A 23,102-nucleotide genomic window follows, 5' to 3' on the forward strand; every position below is an offset into this window, starting at 1 on the left:
TTAGCTGCTAAATGCTCCTCTATGTTCACCAGCTGCTCTCTGACGTTGTTTTGGTTCTGCTTTTTAAAAACAGTCTCTAGAAACACTGCACCTTTGCTCAACTTCCATAGTATGTTAGGGAACAGTCAGCATGCCTGACCGAACCCTGAGCCAACGTGCCTGCTAATCAGTTAGCTACAGTAAGCCAATACATGGTGCTGTTCACGACTGAAAATTATTTTTTTTTTTTTGTTTTTTTGGCTGGAATGGCCCTGTAACATTGAATGTCCCTGACTGACTGACTGACTGACTGATGATATTTCCACCACTTGTCAGTGCCCCATGACTGAGCTGAGTTTCTGGTGCTAAATGGCTCTATTGGTGGTATGTTAATAGTCTGCATTTAGAGACTTTTTTTCAAACGGTACATGACTGCACCATGTGTGGATACTGACCAGGGGCTTAGAGCCACACCTCATGTTACAGGCAGTCTACAGAGCCACTCAGATTTCCCAGCTGCTCAGGAACCAGTCGAGGCAGACGGCCGCCCACCCTGAGCCCGGTTCTGTTGGAGGTTTCTTCCTGTTAAAAGGGAGTTTTTCCTCCCCCCTGTCGCCAAGCGCTTGCTCGTTGTGGGAACTGTTGGGTTTTTCTCTGTAACAAAGTAAGGTCTCAGCCTTATCCTGTAAAGTGCCTTGAGATAATGTATATTACGCTATACAAATAAAATTGAATTGAATTGAATTGAATTGAACCGCAGGGGAGTGGAGGAGCAATTCCAATACACTGTGCCCCACCCCCATTACAGCAAACAAACTACTAGTATGTGTACCAATAATACTAAAGGAGGTAGAGGAATAACTAAACATAAGATACACCGAGAAGAGAGAGCAGAACAGAGGGAGGGAGAGAGAGTGAGAAGTCATTGGTAACAAGGCTTTACACTAACCACTATGACCAATTCTACATATCAGACAGGAGGAGTTAGAGATAAAGACCTGCCTCCGATAAAAGTTTGTTACGTTCTGAAGTTTAAAGTGAATAAAGGCTAAACTCTTGTGGATCCCAGAAGAAGGCTGTGCTCTGTGTGAGAGACAAAATAAGACACCTTCACAGGGGCTGACCTGGCAGTGTTAGTCCTTGCTGCAGAGGTATGGATTCACGTCTCTCTTCTCTCTCTCCTCTTTCTTTCTCCCCAATTTTTCAGTCTCTCTCTCTCTCTCTCTCTCTCTCTCTCTCTCTCTCTCTCTCTCTCACTATGACCATAATAAAGGCAAAAGGCCTGAAAAAATAACTTTAAAAAGCTTTTCCCTCTGAACGCTCATATTATAAATAAACATAGGCCTAGCTGAAATCACAGCACAGCCTTTGTCTTAATTTAAGTGGTTTGTGATTTAGTCAGACGATGTTGTGGTTATGAAAAAATCAGGATTTGACCATAAGCGGTCCAGACATGTCCTAGGTTTTGACCTAGTCTTGTTCCATTGACAATTAAATCTACAAATAATACAGTGTGCAAATAGTGATGTGGTCTGAATACTTTCTGAGGCCACTGTAAATCACTCAATACCACAAGGACCAACGTACATTTATGAAGAATAGAAACCCAGTAGGGCTCTTAGTTCTCCGGTAGCACCTTGAGTCAGAACCAAGTCACCTGCTATGCTGGACACAGATGGAACCAACTTTCTGATGATGTTCAATGTGATCCAGCCTCTTTCAAGTCTAAATCCCGCTGTGCCTTTTGAGGCAGCTTTGAACTTATTACTGCACTCTAGCTATAAGATAACTGTATTTCTGGTCTACTGTCTTTGTACTTTATTTTCATGTCTTATATTTTGTAAATCTCATTTTATTTTGTCTTACACGAGGGTGCACTGCTATACAGCAAATATAAAGACCTTTGTTCTTCTCTTCTATTTGCTTGACACTCTGGTTTTGTCTTTCTAATTTGAGTTTGAAGACAGACTTTCCTTGCTGGTTTTGGTTCAGCACATACACATTTCCCCTCACAGTGCAGTCAGCACCAAGTGAAAACGGCATTCACAACGAAAAACCACCTGCTCACCAGTGCAAATTTCCCACCATGTTTTTTAACTGTGGCTCAGTTGAAGTACAGGATTTTCATCTGACATAAAAAAAAAAATATGACCTTGCTACTGGGAGTGTGTTGGGGAATGACCACAGGCAGTTTGTTTTTCTAATGTAGGCCACATGATGGTAGGTTTCTCTGTTTTTATGGCTCATTGGCCCGGAATATAAACATAATTTAAGTCACTGTTAATCACAAACGTCAAGCATGTTAGTAAAACAGTGAAAAGGCCTGCGAATGTCAGAGTGTGGGAGCCCATGTGACAAGTGGATATACAATACCATGGTTTGACTGGCAGTGAAAATGTTCTTGTGTGATTGTGTTTTGACAGTGGATCAGCGCGCAGCTGTTAGCTGTAACAAATGTAGAGCAAATCAATGCTGAACAATCTATACTGTCCTGTCTGCAGCCAGGCCACGGAGCAGAGCACAGTGTGGGAGTGTGATTGATGTATGTATGAGTGTGTGTTCTGGGGCTGGCATTGTGTGTTTCTAATTGTGTGTGTGTGTGTAATGTGTACAATGTGCATCATAATGCCCCAGTCAAGTATTGATGAGTTAATGTACTGAGAGTGAAAACTCATGTTTGTCTGCCTTCATGTCTGTTGCCTGTTATTGGTCGTCCGTATGTGTATACAGGCTGTTAGGTTGACATGGGGGACCAGGCAAAGGTCAGAGTTCAATAGGACAGAGATGCAGAGAATAAAAATGGAAGGAGAAAAGGAGAAGAGAGGGAGAATGAAGAGGGAGGAAGGGTAAAACAAAAAAATGGGGGGAAACAGAAAAAGAGAGTATGATGTGAGTAGAGGTGCATGTGTGGTTGTTTCTCCACATACATGTTCATCTTTGACTATAGCATTCTTGTCTATATATATCTCTACCCATTATTTGCTTGTGCATACAGCTGGTATACAGGCTTTGCTTTTTATGATGTATATCTCTGGCACCATCTGACAGGGAAATCACAACCGTAGATACAGTATATAGCAACTGAGCCAGTCAGAGAGACACCTGCACAAGATTGTGGTGCTGTGGCCACAGATCATCAGGTGTGTTGGATACTGACACACTGAAATCAGGTTACAGCGATTCATGAAATATTGTAGATCAATTAAAACTTCTCCCTCCACTAATAAATCCCACAGGACACTGCATTTCTTTCCCCTCCCCTGGGTAGTAAAACTGGAAGCTCTGCATTTTAAATTATGGTAACAGTGCATGACGCTGAAATTAGAAAAGATGATGCGATAGCAACTGTTTGAGTTTTTGTTGATTATTTCCAAAAGCAAAACTGTTATTTTAAAAATGCTAAATTATTTGTGGGTCATATGAAGACCACGTTTATGTTGCAGTACGAAGATGAGGTAGGCAAGTATTTCTTAACCAGATTGTCAGCAGTTATTTTGGAAGTAATGAATATGATAGGACATGATTGTGTCAGCCTCTAACACGTCCACCTGTGAAACATGCTAATGTATTTTTTCTGATCCCACCCTGCTGCCGAGTGCGCTGCAGGTGTGCCAGGTGTGCCTATCCAGGTGCTCCAGTGCACAGGGCATGGTGCAGCACACTTGTTTGTTTTGGGTCCTGTTTTGCTGTGGTAACTAGATAAATACACAGAAAGTTGCAAATCAGCTACTTCTCTATTTAGCATGTGGCTGCAAACATGAATGATGATTTGTAACTATATACATTAGAGACATTAGAGAATAAGCCATAGGAGTGCGTTGTGTCCTGCTGTGTAATATTGTGCAGGCTGGTGCTACACTGACGCCCCTCAGTATGCGGGTTTGTTCTGGTTTACACTGAACAAACAGGAGCAGCTCTGCACACATTCACATATTCATGCAAATGTACTCACAGGCAGAGGGTATGCACACAAGAACACACACACACGGACACACACATTGTTCATCTGAGCTCCAGTAGTGCCTGTTCTGAGCCCTGTGTGGATGGCTGCCCTACAGGCTGATGGGTAATTGTGAGTCACAAATGTGAACATAGAAAGTAAGACTGTGCTTTGCAGTGGGCAGGTCTGAATGGATGTGGTCAAGTGGTGACTGAGGAGAGATAATGATGTAGACAGAGAGGAAGCTGTTGGTAACTCTTGTTCCTGTACTCGAGTAGCTTCATTGTGTACTTTACTGTACTTTGAGCGCTGAGGGTTACTTTTTAAGCCCTTCCTCTTTAATTGTGTTGATCTGTTAATAGGTATAGAGAGCAGAGGGATCAAAGCACAAAGAAGGTGAGATAACTGTTGATCTGGCTTTACTTTCTCTGAGTTATCCCCTCTTCCTCACAAGATCTTGTGTCTTTGTAAAAACCAAGCCCCTTATGGTATTTTTTTTGTTGGTTTATTGTAGTGTAAACAGGGGGTTTTGGAGAAAAAGGAAAAAACCATTGCAGGTGGAGGATGACATCATTCTCTGGTTCTCTGGTTTCTTGTCTGTAGTTCTTCTAATGAGTGAATAAAGAGTGAATACTAGATTTACATTCACACAGAAATGACTCAAAATGAATAGTAGTGGAATGTTGGATTAGTCTTATCAACCTTATGAGGTCTTGTGTGCAGCCTGTTTCTGCTGCCTACCTGAAAACAGCTGTTGTGAATTTAAGGTGTGGGTAGATTTATGCACTTAAAATCTTGGCTACGCTTAGGAAATGTTGAAGGTTGTATAAAGACTAAAAGACTTGTACAGGCTGTGGTTAATAAAAAGGTGAACATTAATAGCAGGTCTGTGACTGAAAGCAACTGCATGAATGTCAGACATACCACATGTCCATTCAAGACCACCACTAACCTACTACTGGAGTGCACAGAAATATTGCTGACTTCACTGCGTAAAGTAAAGATACTCTATTGTACTAACTAGCCCATGGTGGCTGTCATACACAGCTGATGATATAGTTGCTCCTAAATCAAAGGCAGATTAATGGTAGACAGGCTCTAATAGCAGCCTTTGTGGTATGTCAAAGCCCAGAGGTGATGCTGTGCTGCTACCCAGAGTGATTACAATTAGATCATGTACAGGAAAGAGAGACAGTAAATGTAGGATAGAGAGAGAACGGGCCAGACAGAGACATAAAGGAGAGGACAACATGAAACAAAGGTCAACTTTTAGAACCAAAGTTATAATGTCACTCAGTTAAAGGACCATTCTGACCAATTTACTCAAAACTGTACATAATATTTTATGTCACTTCAGACTGTTTGCTAAACCATAGTTCAGATTTTTGGAATTATTTTCATCATAATCCATCACAGTGAACATCATGTCAGCCTTTATTTTCTCAAAGCTATGATACAGTTACACTTTAATAGATTTGACAGTGTAGATTGATCACTTCATAGCTCAAGACATTCACAGATATTTTAAGTGTAGGAGATACTGTAAATTAATGTAATAACAACAAAGAGAGTGGGAATATAGAATCTTTAAGACAGCCATTCAGGCCTCAGCCTCTCATTTCTTGAAAATGGATGTAAATAGACTTGTTAGCACCAACTTGTGGCACAAGCACTCGTGAGTGTGACAGAGATTTTTATATTAGCATAGGTATAGAGCTGCCAGAGTGCACCCAAACAACTCTCCACCAACTGTTTTCTCCAAGTGATGAAATGAAATATCCACATTATCTGCTTGAAATGTATATACATTTTTAAGTGCTTGAAGATCTGATCATCATTACAGTGTGTCATACAGGAGAGCTAATAAAACAAATGAATTGTCAAAGTTGTGATTTTGACATTTAAGGTGTACTGGCTGATTTTAAAATGTCAATTACATTTAACGAGTAACATGCAGAAAATATTCCACCTTTAAAGTTGCTGGTAGCAGCTGTGCTGCACAATTAATTAAATCGTTAACTAGTAAAGATGAAAAGACAGAAAATATCCTTTCATTCATCCTTCACTCTTCTGATGTTTGACAAAGTCAGCTTGTTACACTTCTCCCACAGAGCTGCTGGAAATGAAAGCTAGCTGGACTACATTTTCAGAGTCTAGCCTGTTAGCTTAGCTTGACCTCTGCCTGCACTGCAGCTTCTCCTCTGAATGGATGTTTCCAATGTGGCTTCATTTGCTTGAGACAAGTCAGTAAATGAAATCATTCCAAAAAGAAAAAATTCTCAATAACTACCTTGTGGACAGTCACCAAACTTTGTGCAGATGTTCATGGTGACCAGAGGATGAAACCAAATAAACTGATGATCCCTTGCTTTTCTCTCGTGCCACCAACAGCTTGACATTTGTGGTTCAGATCTGATAGGTGTGTTAGCAGTTATCCCAAAGTGCCACTGTGCTGAAGTACAGCCTCAGAGCTGCTAGTGCAACTGTGTATGTTACATATGCGCAACATTGGCCATCTAGCTTATGGGACCTGCTCCACTAACAACTCCACAACAGAATTACTGTTCATCACATTAAAATTTGTATTTTGTGGTAACATAAAACTTACATCTTTATAAATGAATAGAGGGTTAATGGGGCTTAACTGGGCAGGTTTTTACCATTGTGTGGGTGCACCTCTGCCAACCAAAGAAGTGTGTCCAAACCTTTGACTAGTACTGTACACACAGGGCATGAGCAGGCTGAAACACATGCACAATCCTGTGGCAAAACAAGCCCTCAACCTGATCAGCATAAACATAATCTCAGCTGTGCCACTTCCCCTTCCTCAGTGCAGACCGCTTCCTGTGGAACCAGGAAGTTATTAAAAAATCTGCATCATCAGAGCAAGAGTGTGCTGTGCCTTAAAGAAATGACACTGTTACTACATTTGTGTACAAACTTACTGAATCATGGGAGTTTTTGTTCTCTCCCACTGTTCTGATTTCAGCCCAGATTGTTTTGTTGTTGATGGAAATGCATGCAGCCATTGGCAGAATTCAATTCTTAATTGATAGAAAATATAACTTTCCAGGGAAAAACATGTGACTCAGGTATAACTTGTTTCAAGTACAGCCCCTAAATGAAAGACCTGACATGCTTCATTGTAGCAGCATGCATGCACTGCTTGTGTGTGTGTATGTGTGTGTGTGTGTGTGTGTGTGTGTGTGCGTTTGTCACCATATGACACAGATAACCTGCGAACACATCAGTATATATGTGGGAGATGTGTCCTGATTGTGCCTGTGTATCTTCTCTGTACACTGACGAGCACCTACACTAGAACAGTTACTAAGTGCATGTGACTGGGTCACCATGACAACAGAACTCCCTGGAGCATGCTGAGAGCACAGCAACATCACTGGCGTTTGCGTGTGTGTGTTCATGTGTGTGTGTGTGTGTGTGTGTGTGTGTGTGTGTGTGTGTTCATGTGTGTGCAGTATATGTGACATTTGCTGGATTAACTGCTGTTCCTGCAGAATCTGCAGGAGTACACTGTGTGTGAAACAGACAGGAAATTAAAAGAGATGAAGAAGAAAGGAAGGGAGAGAGAGTAAGAGAAGAAGACACAGAGGCGAGAGGAGACAAAAGACTGACAGAGGAAATTTAAAAGATGCATTTGATGCAGAGAGGTTGTAAATACTCTGATGTGCACTCCAGCACTATTTTAGTTTCTGCCAGATGGTCTTATTTGTCCTATCGTTTCCCTCATCATAGATTTATGAGTTGTGTTTGTGCTGTGTGTGTGTGTGTGTGTGTGTGTGTGTGTGTGTGTGTCTCAGTGCTCCATTCTCTCTCCTATGAAACAAAAGGAGGTCATTGATTACTGTTGTTCATGCAGCAACTGAGCTACAATGTACTAACACACTCACATGCATTCACACACATATTTATGCCTCACAGTGTACAGTATACATACACATATAGAAATATGCTTACAGAGTAAACACACATGCTACATACATGTACACACACACACACACACACACACACATGCACACACACACAGACACACACTCTGGAGCTGTGAGCGTTCTCACACACTTTCTCTCCGCTCTTTATCCCCACAGACAGTATTGAGTGAAATTGAAGGAGAAATTGCCTGAAACAGAACTCTGGGAAAACTTTAACAAACTACAGTTTCCAAACTACCACAGTCATTTATCACCCACTTCCTAGTTATCGATCTGTGCATCCTAATGCTTCCCAGGACAGTGCGGTGTGCATCCTGTTAGTGGATGTGTGTGTATGTGTGCGTGTGTGAGATGTGAAAGTGTTATTGTTAGTTAGCCAGCTGTACATCGCTACACAGTTTATTTCCATGTAGGCTTTTACAGTATATTAAGCTTCATGAAACACAAGCCAAAATAGGGGATTTTCACCTATAGCATTTATGAAAAAGGACAAAGGGAAGAAGTTGATTTGACTTCTACATTGTTACATGTACCTGCAGCTTCTGTCCCACACGTGTCATATATCTTTTTTTTTTTTTACAATTCTATTCATCTTTTTCATTAAGTATGTAAATAAGGGAAAGGTGATTTTGAAGCGTCATTGTTTTTGTTCAATAAAAATGACTCAGTTGTGTGAGTAAGTCCCGTTTTCTGTTACAGAACAAGAAGTTGGTTTTCAAGATATTCTTTAAGCAATGTTAGAGAACTGTCAGTAAACACAGAGGAGACTGTCTCAGCAGGAGACACAGATACAGACACATTGTTTGTTTCCATGAGTTGACATTGTTCCTCTGGTGAAACCTTGCTGGCAGCAGGGCGTCAGAAGAAGCTCTAATTAGCAGCCTTCAGCTCCTCAGAATAACACAGTATAATGAAGGATTTTTCTCTGGCGCAGAAGTGACTCAGTGTAAACATGAATATATCTGAGTCTCAGTGCATATGTCTCTGGACTGTTTTTTGTCTGACGTGTCTGTGTGAATGTCTGTGTCTGTTCTTGCCAACAGGCTGTCTGTCAGCATTCTTGGATCTTGTGCTGTCGTTGTAGATTTGATGTATTTGGGTATAAATCATGCACTGTCATGTTTCTCCTGATGAAGTCAGATGTGGCAGTTTGTGCTTGTTGATAATGTATATCTTCTGTGATTGCTGTGTGTTTTTCCTAGTTTCCTTGTTGATCGTGTGTGCATATCCAAAATGAGAAATCTTCAGACGATCTGAGGAAAACAGTCTCATTGAAAAGTGGAAGGTGGTATTGCAATTAAGAGTTGAGCATCTCCCACCCTCCACCACTCGTCAATCATCTCGGTGTGCTGTCTGCCTTCAAACGGCATCCAAGGAGCCAATCTGCAACAATCAAAGCAGCACTGGTGTTTTAGTTGAATAAATGGTTTCCGTGTTTATCCTGCTTTTCTTCTTTGTTGTTCTTTCCACTGTCACACAGTTTCCCAGAGCTTTACTTTCAAAACGGGAACCTGCTCACTCCAGGCCATGTCTTCAGAGAGTCATGTCTTAGAGAACATATCATCAGCATGGAAATAAAATCTTTTGGAAATAGGATGTTCTTAAAAAGATTTTAAGGTAAAGCTCCACATTTTGGGAAACACACTATTTCTCTTTCTTGTAAGATGTTTGATGAAAAGATCAATACCTCTCATGCCTGCCCAGTAAATAATAAAGATAATGATAAAGATAATAAATACTTTATTTATCCCTATAGGGGAATTCATAATTATCCAGTAGCTTATTCATGTATTTAATTTGAGTCTGTGTCATGATCCGCTGCCTTTGTCTGAGTTGTTAAACAGTCTGATGGCAGAGGGAACAAAGGATTTTGTTACCTCTCAGTCCTGCAGCAGAGAGATGAGACGTTAGCTGCTGCTGTAGCTGCTTCTCTGGCCTGAAGGATGTTGTGGAGAGGATGGTTGGTGTTGTCCAGGATGGCTGCATCTTACAGAGTCTCTCCACAACAGTCCTGAGTGAGTCCAGACTCCTTCAAGGCACAGACCCAGCCTTTTTAACCAGCTTGTCCAGTCTCTTTGAGTTTTTATGTGACCTGCTGCTGCCCCAGCAGACTGCAGGATAAAAAAGAACACTCTCCAACACTGATTGATCAAACATGTGCAGCATTTCACTGCACACATCAAAGGACCTGAGCTTCCTGAGGAAAAAAAGCCAGCTCTGCCTCATCCTGTAGATGGCATAGACCAGTCCAGTTTACTGTCCAGGTGCACACCTGGGTATTTAGGTGTATAAGTGTGCACCACCTCAATGTCCTTCCTTGAACATTAACTGGCTGAAGTGTAGGTCTAGACAGTCTAGACCTGCAAAAGTTACTGACCATCTCGTTGGTTGTGGAGGTGTTCAGCAGGGGGCAGTTCTTGTTAATCCTTCACTGAAGGTCATCATCAGATCCCTGGTCTCTCCTTCCTGCCCATTCCCAATACACACCACAAAAGCTGTGTCAGCCAAGTATTTGTGGATGTGGCAAGCATCAGAGTTGTATTTAAAGTCCACCATATACAGGGTGAACAGGACCAGAGCCAGAACAGTCACCTGTGGAGCCCCAGTGCTGCTCACCACTGTCCCTGAGATATATTTACCCAGCCTGATGTACTGTGGTCGTCTTGTGAGGTAATCCACAATCCAGAATGTGAAGAATTGCCTTCTGTTCTTCTCTTTATAGCCAGTGAGGGTCCTCATCCTCTTCCACACCTCTCTGGTGTTGCAGTGTTGCAGCTTCCTCTCTACTCTCCTTTTGTCGTCCTCCTTCTCCTGCTTTAATATCCTCTTCAGCTCATATTGCGAACACCTACGCTTCTCCCTGTCTCCAACCCTGAGGGCCTCCTGTTTCTGGTTGAGGAGGGTCTTGATGTTACTGGTGATGCAGGGTTTGCTGTTTGGGAAGCAGCATATAGTTCCTGTTGTTATTACAGTGTCCATACAGAAATTAATGTAATCTGTGGTGCAGTCAACCATTTATCAAGATCAGTGTCCTTGCTGTGATCATTTTCCTGTGACTCCAAGAGTACATTCCAATCTGTGCACTTAAAACAGTCCTGTAGAGACTCTCTGGCCTCTGGATCATTACTATTAACCACTGTTATCTGTCATTATTATTGATAACACCATTACCTACACAGCTGTTCCTGGTCTTTCTCTCTCTCTTTTATCCTCTCTCCTCCCCTCTCCCCCCTTTTTTATCTCCTCCTAAACCCAACCAGTCGAGGCAGACGGCTGCCCACCCTGAGCCCGGTTCTGTTGGAGGTTTCTTCCTGTTAAAAGGGAGTTTTTCCTCCCCCCTGTCACCAAGCGCTTGCTCTTTGTGGGAACTGTTGGGTTTTTCTCGACCTTACCCTGTAAAGTGCCTTGAGATAATGTATAGTATGATTTGGTGCTGTACAAATAAAATTGAATTGAATTGAATTGAAATTGTAGCAAGGCTGAAGAAAAACCAGATTATGGTCTGATATGCCGAGCGGTGGTAAAGCTGAGGCTGTATAAGCCTCCTTGACATTTCCATATAACAGATCTAGTGTCTTGTTTTCTCTTGTGAGACAGTCAACATACTGAGCAAAGCCAGACAGGTGAGAGGGGAGGGTGACATGATTAAAATCCCCTGATATTTGATGAATGCACCATCGTGCTGGCTCTGTACTCTCCTAACAGTCTCATGAATGACGTCACAGTTGGTTGAATGTAAACAATAATGGCTACGATGTGAGAGAACTCTGTCAATCCAAGTCTAAGACCGTCTGCCAACAGTTCTCCTTCACTCTGATATGACCGGGGTTGCACCATCTAGAACCACTCCTCCACCTTTATTCTTTATATATATAAATACATATATATATATATATATATATATATATATATATATATATATATATATATATATATATATATATATATATATATATATATATATATATATATATATATACATATATGTATATATATATATATATATATATATATATATATATATATACATATATGTATATTGACTTCAAATAAATGAAAACCATGATTTTTTTTTCACCTTTCATTTTATTGGTTGATTGCTTTGAGAGAGTACTCTGCAGTTTATTAAATAACTCTTTGGTACTTTCCTTTAAATTTTCTCTTCATTTTTCTGTTAAAGTAGCTGTACACACTATTAGATAACCTTGTTTACTATAAACTGTGGTGATCAGTGTCTTTTGCCAGCAGGAAAAAAAGTTTTTTGAAGATCAGGAACTGGACAAATGACAATGACAGTGGTTTCTTTTGAATTATCCATGTGTGTTTTCATGAAGAGCCATAAATAACTGTTTTTAATGCCAGGCAACAGGGAATGAGGGTATTTGTCCAGATTAGAGTTTATGTAGGGAGGTAAGCCTTCTGTTTGTTTCCTTTCATTAATTCACTGACATTCTCTCTGCCTGCTCATTCCTCTGTTTGTGCCAAATGGACACCAGAATTTCATCAATCAGTGAGATAAACAAGGCTTTAATCAGCTACTATCACAGTCATATTCACTGTCTTGAATGATGAATTGAATAATAGTAACTACAGGTCACAATGTCAGTCCTAATTATAATGTCACAGGGTTTTGTATTTACCCAATTAAGAGTACTGTGTGTCGACCTGCTAATCTGCCAGACACATCAAGTCAGAAAGTCGTTCAGACAGTCAGTCATTCAGTCAGTCACTCAGTCAACTGCAGGCACAGCAATCATACCAGTCAGGCTTAGTGGTCAGTCAGCAGGTCATCTTTTCATCTCTCACCCGGTCAACTAGCACACCAAGAAGTCAATTAGTAGCAGGTGGCAAGTCAGTCATCTTACTAACAGGCAGCCATTCTGTCATAACAGGAATCATTACTGTACACAAAGGTTTTCACTGTACAGAGGAAGATTACTGGGATGGAGGAGGCACAGATTATGGCTATTCTGACCCAGATGAGCTATTCAGAGGATGAGCCTGTCAAACAAAAGATTCTAATTTTGAAGGAAAAAAGAAAATAGCAGTGTTATGACAAATGGCTCACACAGTGCTGTCCTGTTGAAAAGAACAGACCCTGGATACAGAATTAATATAAGACAGATCATGTGTCATGGTCTTGTTCTTTTCTTTTTAATTGGGACAATTTGTAGTCTAAGTGTGGTCAATGTGTACAGTCAAAATTGAGGGTGAAAGAGTAGATTGCCAACCAATTACCGAAAATAGATCAACAAATACAACAACATTATCTTTTTCTTTTAATTTTAGAGGCTTTTTATATTTTTAGTTAACTGGATGAAAACTATATTTTATGCTATTATATTATTTGATAGTACTTCCATTTGTACAGTTGTACAAACAGTTGGACAGACAGTGTAGTATAATTGGAGACTCTGCTACTGCCTGTTTTAATGTGATATGTGCAGGTAACATGTATGACCACAATGTGTGCACAACATATGGTGAGTTTGGGCTGTGTGGTCTGATGGACTGTGATGTCATTTTGTTGTGTTGTAGATAAATACACTGTGCTACCCTAAAGCTTGAAGTAGTCGTACCATTGCTCTGGTCCATGGGGTATATGAGGTTACGCTGAGGTCAGCGCTCTCCTTTGTGTCTTTCTACACCCTGGCAGTTGACATGAATGAATTAATCTATCCATTATTTATTCATGCTGACGGAGTTAATTCTCTTCCCACTCTGGCTTCAGATGTTATCATTTAAACAGTCCTAGTTAATGTCACATTGATTCTCTTTGTTGCCTTATTACATGTACTTCTAGGAACTGTTTCCACAGCCCATTTCCTATGTAGAAAAGGACCTTAATTATTAAAATGTGTTGAATGCTTAATTTCTGGTGTTACTGTAATAGGATAGCTTTTACTTTTATTTGTGCTTTAACAAATCAGCAACTTCAGCATTAACATCATATCTATACTTCATAGATATCTGAAGAAAGTTTAAAGACACTGATGCAATGCAGGACAGTATAAGGTGAATGTGAGGCCTGTCATTCTATCTGACAAACATACAAACTTTTTTCATGAGTTGTCAGAGTCAGATGAGAAATGCATCAACACAATGAGAAAGTGTCTTTCGCACACAGGAGAAGTTTTTAAAAACACAATGAGAAATTCTATGGTGTGAGGGGAAATGAACTGTTCTGAGAACTGCATTAAAGACCCCCTCTGTTGAAAATGTTAACATGTCCATATGATGTTTTTTAAACAATACAAGGCATATCATGAGCAAAATAAACTCACATTGGAACTGCAGTGAACCAATGACAGTGACGAACCATGACAAAACTGGAACTGTAAATACATACAGTAACAAAGGGGAAAAGTTCATCACTGTAACCTGCAGCAACTAAGAAAAGCTGAAAAAATCAACAATTTCACAATGTGCAAGAAAGTGTACATTCAGACACATTCAGTCCTGATTGTTTACAATAAAACATGTTGCTTTTAAGCTGTATTGCAGAAATATATGTAAATCCGGAGTTCACACTCTCTACAGTATAGGTCTGTCTTTCTGTAGCACTGAAAAGTTATTTATATAGAGAATGTTTGAATTGGAATCCATGGAAAGACCCCATGAAAATATTTTTATGGATGAAGTTGGGTTTAATGTGCAGCACTGTATTGTCCATTTTTTATGTAGTGTGTAATGAACGTGCAGTTTTTATTTTCATTGGCTTTGTGTATGATATGAAAACAGTGTTGGATTTTGAACACAGATAAAACTGTTTTGAGGTGTTTGATTAAGAGTAATAGGTTTTGTAAATGTAGTTGGACAAATGGGTTTTGCATTTACAATGTTGACAAAAACTTGGAAGGTTTCAAGAAATGTGCTTTAACAATTGAAAAACTGTTATCATGATCTATATTGTTTTCACTGTGATTTTATTATGAAAGTCCTGTGATTCGTATCTTTCTGCCACTTTTTTCAGATGGTTGTCTGCTCGCAACTTTCTTCACCCACCCGGCTTTCTTCTGTTTACACATTATGTCACAACCAATCACAGTTTTTCCTTAGTTCAGATGGAGTATTAGTTTGGACAACTATCTTATTTTTATTTTTGAGGTTCTATGTTAGGCCCCAAGTGTTTTAATTAGAAAAATCAGTCGCTGCTAACTAAGTAGCCACAGCTCATCCTGTCACAGGTTGTCCTCTCTGAGGCAGATTTGTCAAGCTAGCAACAGAAACTTTAGAACGTCCTATCAGAAATTTTCAGAATAAAAGCTCATAGTAGCTCGACATACAACATTTCTGAAAAAAAAGAAACAAACTTTCTCTCGCTTCTATTTTGTAGGCAAAATCACTAATGAGGAAGTGATTCTGTGGCTAACTTGCTGACCTGACAGATATTTATTTTAGCACCAGGTGCCGTGCCCACTGTTGTCTTGATTTTTCTCAGATCCATTGTAATATTATTCACCTCTCTTAATTTGGATAAGATTTCATTCCATTTGGATGCCTCCTTAAATAAAAAAAACACTTAATTTTTCCCTGTGGACACACAAACATCAGCATGCATTTACAAACATGAAATTTATGACATCCATTTTGTTCCCAGCATGCTTACATCAGAGCAAGTTAATCAATCTCATCTATTTATTTTTCTTCCGCCCATCTCTCTCCCCCTCCCTGTTTTCTTCCTCTATTCTTCTTTTGATCTGCTCACTTTCTCCAGGTCTTGAGGAAATGGTGATATTTAATGGCAGTCTCCTCCTGAGGTCGTTGGAGTCCTCACAATCATAGATTGTCATCAAGGGACAATCTCTCATCATGACAACCTCCTACCTCCAGTCTGCACTCCTTGACCCCTCCTGTAGAGGCTATTATTGCTGAGGGAGGGTTAGTGAGACTTAGAAAAGCTTGGCTGTGAAGACAATCACCCAAATCATGTAGTGTAGCTTTCTCCAAGGAGGGGGGAGGGTCTACATTTGAGTCTGATTTATTTCTTAATTATTTTTATTTACCTCTGGAACAGATTTGTACTTGTTTAAAAAGTTTATGTGGGTGTGGACAGAGAGTGCGAGGTGAGGAGAAAGCGACAGAGAGGAAGAAAGAGAGAGAAAGAAGGAAAGAGATGGTCCTCCACACCACCCCTTACTCCAGTGCCTGTTTGCACTTCCTGGATGGTTTATCATGGAGCTTAGTGTTCCCCTGCTACTGGCTCCTGGACCGGCTCCTGGCCTCATGTGTGGCCACCTCGCTGGAGAAGCGCCAGCGCTCGCAGGACCCCTGCTCCTTCCTCACCCTGTGTGTTCTGATCTCTGCACCCCTTTACCTGCTCCTCCTCCTCGCCTCCCTGCCTTTTGCCCTTCTGGGCTTCATCATCTGGGCTCCCCTGCAGGCTGTCCGCCAGCCCTACTTGTACACCTACCGCAGGTTAGTGTTGACCACGGTGAATTTGACTTATTACTACTGAGACTATTTCTTGCTGACAAGTTAAATAACAAATTAGACAATTAGTAATGTCTACGTCAAAACTGTGGTGTTTTCAAAATTGAGACCACATGGCAGATAAACCCTATAATGTCCAGATGATAAATCCTGTGTCTGATTCTTCTCCCTGGATTCTTTTGTTTCATTGATAGATTTGGAACATCACAAGTTTTTTTTTTTTTAATAGTATTTACATGTGTATACCATGAATGCGTTTTAAAATATATGTTTTATGTGTAAAATATTTGCTCCCAGGATTACATTGAGTGACCATGTTCTAAAATGCATAGTACAAAGTGTGGGACGAGACACTGGGGCATCCTGACTCTCCTGTCTGGATAGATTTAGGCAACAAAACATTCTGTTTAAGGTTTGGGAAAGATTATGGTTTTAGTAAAATGTTATTAATGTGTGTCATGTCTGGTGCTTCAAGTCACTGTCGGCTTTTTGAACATAACAAAGACCATATTTAACCAAGACCACTTGGACCACTGCTTTGAGTACCTAAACAACACTCACTAAATGTTAATCAGTGCTTTACCTACCACCAAGGGATATTTTATTGCAAGAGAAGTAGGACATTTTTTTCTGAATGTTTTGCAGATATGTTCAGTAAGAATACTATGCAACCTTGCAGATATGTTCATTAAAATATTGTCATCACTATGTTGATAAAAAAGCATTATCCTGTGGTAAAACATTGCCCTCAAATCATATTTGCTGTGGCAGTTACAGTAGTACTATTTTTAAGAGTTTATTGTGCTTAAAAATTCTTTTTTTGTCAAAAAGGTTTGACAAAAACAAAATGCGACAAAGTGCAATGAACATGGACGTAGCAAATAAGTCATGACACACACAGAGCATGTGATGTAAACATCACTCATCACTGTAATTAATTGTCATAACCAAATTATGACAGAAAAAAACACCAGATATTAGTATATTGTGTTCTGTAAACTTCCTAAAATGAATTCCACATTTGAAGATTTGAGTGGGGCTCCTTGAATTATTACATCATGTTGAGCTGTCTTCTTCCACCGTGGTGCACAGTGGTGACTCTGGAAATTCAGATGCATTCAGATGGAAATTTGACCAATGTCAGGTGCCTTTCATGGTTATTCAAGCCTTGGAAGTTGATCAGTACAAAAGATGAGAATTGATGAACCCAGAATTGATGATTGCAGTGCAAGAACCCTGCAACAGGCCTGTTGTGTGATATGATTTACCAAACCGGTGGGGAAAACCCTGATTTCTCAGAAAAGCTTAACTAAATAAAACTGATGGTAATAACATAAAGGTATAATATTGTTTAATTATCAATGAAACAACTGTATTATGTTGAGTAACACTGAGGATATTAGTAAAAGAAAACTTTCATATAGGAATTGGAATATAGAACAGTTTGTAAAAAAACACTCAAAATTTTGTTCAGATGGGGATAGACATCATTTTAAGAGGGCTGTAACAGATGATTGGCAGTTTACTCTGTCAATATGAACTCGTCCTATACCTGACTAAATAAACACACCATTCACTCAGCCCTCACTGGTCCTAGATTCTGATTTTCAAACGTGGTTTTCTGGAAACAGCCTGATTTATTGTCAAGTTTCTCCAGAACAATGCATCAAAATCGGTTTCTGAATCAATTTGGGATGAGAAATAGGCCATGTAGTTGCAGGGTCATGCCTCATTTGATATCAAGAGAGCCAGTTGTGCACATGGTTTGGAGATTTGAGGAAGCAGAAAATAGAGTCTTTACCTACTGTAAATAGTTTGTGCATTTGTCTGGCTTCCAGCTGCCAGGCTCAATCAGTTTTCAGTGGGTGTTTGGTTATCTAAACCACCACCCACCATTCCCAGGAACTGGGAATACTGTTTTTAGCTCTGTTTGTTGTGGAAGAGCAGCACATCTCTTCCAGCAACTAAGCACATTCACCACTAAAACACAGTGTAAAATGTGATAGATGTTCCCTTTGTTATCTGTCATTTGTTTTTTGTTTCCACTGATTATAGTCTACTGCTGTTGCAACATAATGTACCAGTGGTTTGTTAAATTTTATGGGTAGCACCTCTTTTAACAAACGAGATCAAGGAGCAGTGATCCTTATGGAGTGCACTGGCAAAAGCAGAAGGAGAATGAAGTGTGTAGAAAACATCATGAAATGAAAAATAAAATTAAGGTTATGTGTAGCACAAGATTACAACCTCTACCATCATTATCGTAAGTTGGTGCAGACAATGTCCCACTATACTACCTGGCTTAAACACACATAACACTTTTAAATAGAATAGAAATAGACTTATTTTCTTTTGCACAGCAAAGTTAAAATTTGTCAGAATATGTCTATAACATGTAGAGACTTCTCAACTTTTATCAGGAACTAGTAACATGAACTAACTTTAGTCCAGTCCATCATATTGTCATATTTATGTCATGTACACGCTACTGTAGCTTAAGCAGAAGGGTGGACTGAGCTTATACAGTATTGCAATAATAGTGTATCCATCAGCTGATTAGCTTAGTTTAGCTTAGGTTTGAGTGTAGAGTGGAAGAGTGGAAGCAGGGAGGAACTGTTAGCCTTACTCTCGAACTATTTCTTGAGGAACTATTTTGTGAGGTCATCAGACAACTAGCTGAGACTCCAGGAAGTCACTTTCTCCCTGTGACACCAGAAACTGTTTTAACGCTTTGTTTTTTGTATACATTGAACAAATGAGATAATGAGTTAATTAGTGAGCTGTAGAGGTGCTTTGGCAGCCTAGCTGTTTTCCCCCGGTATCCGGTCTTTATGCTTTGACCATCATATTGAGTACACAGATGTGAGTGTGACATTCATCCTCTCATCTAAATTGAGTGGGGTGGGTATGTGGAGAGCTTCTGTTTGACTTAATATGGTATTTCTTTCTTACCTTGTGCAGACCAGACAAACACCAGGCCGAGCAGGGTCAGGCAGGGACAGGGGGCACAAGTATTGGCGAATGGAGGCCACAGGGCAGAAGCTTCTGTTTCTGCAGTGCCAACGTATGCCTGCTGCCCGACTCCCTGGCCAGGTTCAACAACCTGTCAGACACCCACAGGAGAGCCCGCGAGGTGGGGAAGAGGATCTGCAATGGTGCCAGTCGGCCTCAAATAAAAATCTACATTGACTCACCTACCAACACTTCCATCAGGTAAGGAGAGCTCTGTCCTCGGCTCCTACTGCTTATGTGTTAGCAGTAGTGAAAACAATCAGTCCTGTTATAAACGCCAATCAAACAAATACATTTTGAATTCTTCTCTTTTCCTTCTTCCTTCTTTCTCTTCCATTCATTAGTGCGGCATCCTTCAGCAGCCTTGCCACAGGTTTCCGTCGTACCTCCTCTCTCGACCATCGTCCAGACCAAACACACACCACCAATGGCCCAGCCGACACTGAAACTGAACCCCTCACTGAGTGCCCAATTCACCCCTCAGGTGCTACCGACTGCCCTTTACACCCTGCTGCAGGAGACCAGGGCTCCTCTGGATGCCCCCTTCACCCAGACGGAACACAGACCATAGCAGACTGCCAACGCCACCCAGCAGGGGCTAACAACAGCTCAGACTGTCCCGTTCACACCTCAGGGGAGGCACCAGACTGCCCCATGCATTCTGCAGGGCCTCAGAGTGTCCCTGGCCATCATGACTGTCCCATGCATGGTGAAGGGACCCAGCCAAAATCCTCAACAGACTGCCCACTTCACACCTCAGGGGTTCAAATCAGCATCAGTGCCCCAGAACCGGACCCTCAGGAGGAGGAGGCTGAAACAGGGAACCATCGCCCAGGGGATCAGGCAGGAGGAGACACAGGCAGCATGACTGCCTCCAGGGAGTCCCTTGCTCGTTACCATGTAGGTGACAGTGGAGTAGGGATATCCTCCAACAACACTCTCTCTCATGTCCCTCGCACGTCAGTCTTTAAGCGCCCGGGACGAAAACGCCGCCATGGAGATGAGACATTCGACCACGAGATCTCTGCCTTTTTCCCTGCCAACTTGGATTTCCTGGCTCTACAGGAAGTGTTTGACCATGGATCTACAACTAGACTGCGGCAGCAATTGCATCGCTACTTTCCCTATGTGCTGAGTGATGTCGGCCGATACGGCTGGAAAGGCTGTTGCTCCCGGTTCAAATTCCTGAACAGTGGGCTGATGCTGGCCAGCCGCTACCCAATTCTGGATGCCCGGTATGAGTGCTACCCCAATGGGAGAGGGGAAGACACACTGGCAGCCAAGGGGGTGCTCTTTGCAAAGGTCAGAGGTTTACTTTACTTTTACTTTACTACCATGGCTGTGTCCTGTAATTGACAACAAATCTTTTCCCAGCCAAGAAATTGTCCAAAAAATTAAGCAAACCAGATATAATGTGTGGAGGAGGGACCTGTAGAGGTGCTAGTAGGTGGATCTCCTTTGGACAGAGATAGTCTACCTGTTTCCCATTGTCTCCAGTATGCATGTTAAGCTAAGCTAACCATCTCCTGTATCCAGCCTCATTTTATATGGAGAATGCATTTCCCAAAACCTCAAACAATTACAGAATGACCACCACACAATCAGGAAAGTAATATTTTTTCGACCAAAGTTCGCAAAAACGTTCTGAAACTGTCTAATATTTTCAATCATATTTAACCTACATGAAATAATGTGATTAGCATTCCAACAACTTCATTATTAACTTTTTAGACAGACAACCTTCCTGCCCATTTGTCAGGGTTTCACAAATTAGTTTAATAGCTGAATGGTCAGTGTAGAGACCAGTTAAGAAAAGTCATAATATCCTATGGTATATTCAGACAGAGCTACTTTTTTTGGACTTTTTATGCCTTTATTATAGCTTAGTGGAGACTGACAGGAAAGGGGGTAGAGAGAGGGGAATGACATGCAGGAAAGAGTTGGACCAGTCAGGAGTTGAACCGGTGACTGCCTGCTAAGCCCTAACCACTCAACTACCGGGCCGCCCCAGACAGAGCTACTTTTTGAGGCTTTTACTAGACTTCAAGTCAATGATTTTTAGTAGACTGAGACAAATTTGACTCCTCACCCTTTTCCTGAAAAAAGTTTTGCCTTTGACATCCAATTCCAGATGTAACAGGGATAACAGGGTAACGGAAGAAAAGATATCTTTTCCTCATCTCATTTCATTTCATTTCAAACTGAGCTCAATTAGAACTAAATGTCACTGTGGGTCTAATTTTATGCTTTTCCTGCAGCAGATATGTGTCTGTGCTCTGAACGTCATCTCTGATGGTGCTATCTGTAACTTTGGCAACGTGGTAGTTGAATCTGCCCATTGTCTATTTTTACTAAATTAACTTGGTATATATTTGTGAATGAGTGTGTGAGTGTGAAAGAGAGACTGAGAGCCAGAGTTAAAATGACCTGCTAGCTGTTTGCATTAATTATCATAAATCTTTGTAATATGATAACGTATCATGTGGGAAAAGAGCATCCACATGCTGATGCTCCTCCTACTGTAAAAAACTGTCTCTCCATCTGTCTACTATTGCCACAATGTTGATATGATGGAGAATCCACAGAGTGCAGACAGTACTTGGTAAATACATTTACTTACACCCACATCCATTCACATAATGCACATCTGTCATTTTGAGTGCACACACCACAGTAATTACAGAACACTCCAAACCTTTCCACCACTCACACTGTGGTGTGGACAAAGCAAAAAAAAAATACATGTTGTAATATTTTTTTTGAGGCATTACATGATGGTTAAGAAACTAGTACAATTTCAAACGTTAGAAATTAACGTTTTGAATTATATTTTATTGTATTGAAAATATAATTATGAGCACAATACTGTGACATACATGATTATTCACAATTAAATTTATTCACATGAAATAAATGTTGTTTTTAGGTCTAACAATTAGGATGCAACATAGAAATCAAAACACTGATGGATGTGACTTTATGTGAGTCTATTTACAGGCTCCTTTTCACACAGTTTGTGCACCTACAGGGGAGGGGTCTCCCAAAATCAGTCAGTCAGAGAACAACATATTATGTGTAAGCAAGTATACTGTGATTCTGTTTCATGATCATTTTTAATGTTGATGAATCTCTTGATTATTCTTTGAGTTGAGTTATGAGTTGATTAATAATTCAGTTGATAAAATGTCAATTTCATATTGCTCTGTTTTCATCCAACCAAAGATATTTAGTTTACAAGCAAGCAGTATGAAACAACACACGTTTGCCATTTTTGGTTGACAAATGACCAAAATGACCAAAATGATTAATTAATATTGCAACTGCATTGAAGACGTTGTTAAATTTGTAACGATTGACAGTGACGTGTTATTTTTCCCCAGTAGGATGCCCCCTAAATAAACAAGACCAGGTCAAAACCTAGTATATGTCTGGACCACCTATGGTCAAATCCTGATTTTATAACCACAACGTTCACCAAACACATAATTTAAAGACAAAAAGACAAAAACTGTGCTCAACTCCAGACCATAACAGACTTTAATGAGATCCAGGCTTTATTTCTAACTCCTTCTGTTTGATAATTGGTCATAGCCGTATTTTAGTATGAATCTGCATTTTCAGTCATTCCCATTTGCCCTGTTACTGCAATACGTGTTAATACAAACTCAACACTTCCTGTAACAGTTTCAAATTAAAAGCCCTCTGGTGTTTCAGTGGGTAGAAACCCTTTATGTCTTGATAGGACTTTTATTGCTGTGCTGCAGTATGTGCATCGTCTCGTTTCC

General features: G+C 40.5%; 1 protein-coding gene across 1 annotated transcript in view; it reads left to right on the forward strand.

The window, feature by feature from the left end:
* Positions 1 to 23,102, forward strand: part of smpd3 (sphingomyelin phosphodiesterase 3) — a 75,040-nt gene that overhangs the window by 22,150 nt on the left and 29,788 nt on the right. The window contains exons 2-4 of the mRNA XM_071489300.1: positions 15,590 to 16,290; positions 19,267 to 19,518; positions 19,662 to 20,619. Of these exons, the coding sequence (XP_071345401.1) occupies positions 15,989 to 16,290; positions 19,267 to 19,518; positions 19,662 to 20,619 (1,512 nt within the window). The 5' untranslated portion in view covers positions 15,590 to 15,988. The remainder of the gene's footprint in view (positions 1 to 15,589; positions 16,291 to 19,266; positions 19,519 to 19,661; positions 20,620 to 23,102) is intronic.

Source organism: Trachinotus anak, unplaced genomic scaffold (genome assembly GCF_046630095.1).
Source record: "Trachinotus anak isolate AG129_WGS33_773 ecotype Australia unplaced genomic scaffold, CSIRO_AGI_Tana_v1 ptg000002l, whole genome shotgun sequence".
Taxonomy (NCBI): domain Eukaryota; kingdom Metazoa; phylum Chordata; class Actinopteri; order Carangiformes; family Carangidae; genus Trachinotus; species Trachinotus anak.